The 2,942-nt window shown below is 24.8% G+C and overlaps 1 protein-coding gene across 1 annotated transcript; it reads right to left on the bottom strand.

Annotated features, from left to right (window-relative positions):
- Positions 1–204: 204 nt before the first annotated feature.
- Positions 205–2,534, bottom strand: LOC145834926 (POU domain, class 2, transcription factor 3-like). The gene is made up of 4 exons (XM_082942457.1): positions 2,344–2,534; positions 1,693–1,766; positions 1,457–1,575; positions 205–911 (listed from the first exon to the last, which is right to left on the bottom strand). The coding sequence occupies exons 1-4, from the start codon at positions 2,526–2,528 to the stop codon at positions 537–539; spliced, it is 753 nt and encodes a 250-aa protein (XP_082798583.1). The 5' UTR covers positions 2,529–2,534; the 3' UTR covers positions 205–536.
- Between the last annotated feature and the right edge of the window lie 408 nt (positions 2,535–2,942).

Here is a 2,942-nt window from a genome sequence, read left to right as displayed (position 1 = left end):
CAAAAACATTTCTAATAGTCTTTTACTGTAAAGCATTTAAATATTTTTTTAAAAAGCTGATTTAGTTTTTATATATCAAGTTAAGAAATTTTTAGATTTCCAACCAAAAAACTAACAAATTTTTAAAGTATTTTCTAAACAGAAGTTATGCTATAATTTTTGCCAAACTGACAATAGAGCACAACAAAAAGTAAATGACGACTATAATTCAAAAATATTCTTAAAAGGTAAAAAAAAAAATTTGTATATGGTTTATAAAACAGAGAAGAAACATGAAAAAATAGGTTTTAATAACAAATAAAATGTCTGTTTAAATTATATTGTAAAGCTATTACTGAGAAAGTTTGTTATTAAAGTTCAGTACTTTAGAAAAATCAATTTAAGAAATTTAAGATATTTTTACATAGTTTAGTACTCAAAGTTTAAAAAAAATTTAGAATGTTCTAAAAAGGTGCTTAGATAAGGAATGCAAATAGTTTTTCATCCTAAACTTTGATTACTTATAAGTTTAGTTTAATTTTTGTTTAAATTTAGTTTTATTGTGCTAAAAGACTGCCCAAATCAACTGTTTCAAAGTTGTGCAAGTCAACTTGGAACTCGTTTATTTTAATAGCTAGTTCATCAGATATTGGAGAACAATCGAAATTCTGTGACTCTGAAGAATCATCAGTTAAATCTACTACACTCGGTTTTATAATATCAACTTTTTCGTCTACGTTAGCATTCACTTGATTACTAATGATTACTTTTGGACTTTTTGATTCTTTGATGCCAGACTGAACTTCTTCTTTAACTTCTGTCTTTATCTTGTTAGAAGATCTGTGGTTGTTGAACCAGTTTCTCACCGTGTCTTCCTTCAACTCGCAAACTATTGCGATTTTTTTCACCTCGTTTTTACGAGGGTGGGGGTTCTGACAAAATAAACTATTGTTAATTCATTAAATAACGTTTGTTTAAAACAACTTTGTAAACTTAGATAAATATTCACCCTCTTTGATTTTTAAGTTTAAATTATTTTAATTAGTGTTTCACAATTGAACAGTTTATTATTTTATAGTTACAACGCGGCAATTAAACAATAAAACAAAGCCACAAAACTGAAACCAGCTATTATTTTTTTTACGAGTTTAGATTGATGGTACTTTTATTATTAACTGATAAAACTTTTCACAATATAGTTTACATTTAAAAAAAAAACTTTCTATAGCTTTTACAAGTATTTTGACTGTTATTTTTAAGTTAGTGTAGTTGTTACAATACTCTCTGATTTTTTGCATTGTGTTTATTGCTGTTTTGTTGTTTAGTTATTGAAAAGACTTTAAAATATTATTTAAGATTTTAAGCAACAAAAAACTACTTTTTCGGCGTGATACTTTATGTTGTTTTATTTTCTATTGAAAATAAAACTACAGCATTAATAAAACACATATTTGTATATTTTAATTAAAACACAAACCTTGTTGTAAAATCTTTCGAGATTTATTTTGTTTGTACTGCTTATAAAAGTTCTTTTACCACGAGGTTTTTTGTGTGACAGATTTCTATTTAAATTTACAGGAGACACCTTGATTTTACCTTTAAATATATTTTCAATCAACAGTTATATAAAAATGTTTTATAAAAAACAGAATACTAAAAATTTAAATAGTATAAAAACTTGCTTTAAAACTATTAGATACGTAAAATATTAACCTGACGATTTGCTTTTTTCTGCATGTTCCAGCCAGTCTTTAAAATATGGTGCTAACTTCTTTGTATTGTTATAACTGTTAATAAAACTTTAATTAAATAAAACATAACGTAAACTATTATTTATAAACGAAAGTTATACAGCACCTTATTTAGTTAATTATTATGTTAAACCAAGTTAAATCGACTATGAAAATAAAATACACAAAAAAAAATAAAATACTTGTTATATACTTAAAATGAGTAAATAAACGACAAAATAAATAAATAAGATAAGTTTAACTGGTAGAATATTGTAGGCCTTAAAAATCATGTGTTAAAATTATATTTGCAATAAGTTGAAAAGGGATATAATATCAAACTAATATGAATAGTTTTTATAGTTCTAGGAAACTACTCCAAAAAGTTTTTTTTTTTGACAAACTTTTAGAACTTCAAATATTGTTTAATAACGAATAAATACCTTGTTAAGTATAAAAACAACCCTGTTTTATATGATTAAAACTAACAAAGACTATAAAAGCATAAATTAATATGATATTTATGATTGTTAAATAATTTATCAACAAAAATTTAAGTTTCTTTGTATAGAAAAACTGTAGCTTTTTATTTAGTCTAAATCGTTTTAGTACATATACTTATTTAATAATTTACCTGAGTTCAAGAGCTTCGAATCTGGAAACAGTCGTCTGACTCATTTCGTGATTGTAATAATCAGAACAGAAAATAGCCACATCTTTTTGAGTGAACTTCAAATCTATTCTTCGTTTCTTGAATTTATTTGCAAAATCTTCCATTTTCAACAACTCCTCTATTTCTACTGTCTCGTAATTTTCCATTTTAGTATTTTGATCTACGAAGATAAAATGTTACTTTTTAAAACTACATTCATATACTGATAATATTTATAACAATAAAAAAAACGATTAATGTACTATTAATCATAAGGTAAAGTATAAAACAGTTTTAACTTTTTAAACAAAAACAAAAAACATATCCATCATTGAAACCCTTAATAAGTAACGTGCATTTAACTAATTTCTCCCTTGAAGGTAAACAAAACTTGAAGTAAATTTATGCAAACAACAGCTTCTTATAAGCGATGTGTGCGAAAACAAGAAAAAAGGAAAAAGTGGAAGACAGCCGACAAAGGAAACCGCAACCGTAGAAGTATTACGTACAAATAGCTGAATATAAGCAAATTGTAAAACAACAATGTTATTCGAATATAACTTCAAAGTTTATTTTTACTT

Source organism: Thalia democratica, chromosome 4 (genome assembly GCF_965202585.1).
Source record: "Thalia democratica chromosome 4, ktThaDemo2.hap1.1, whole genome shotgun sequence".
NCBI classification, from domain to species: domain Eukaryota; kingdom Metazoa; phylum Chordata; class Thaliacea; order Salpida; family Salpidae; genus Thalia; species Thalia democratica.
Note: the sequence above shows the minus strand (reverse complement) of the source record. Positions and strands in the feature narration are given on the sequence as shown.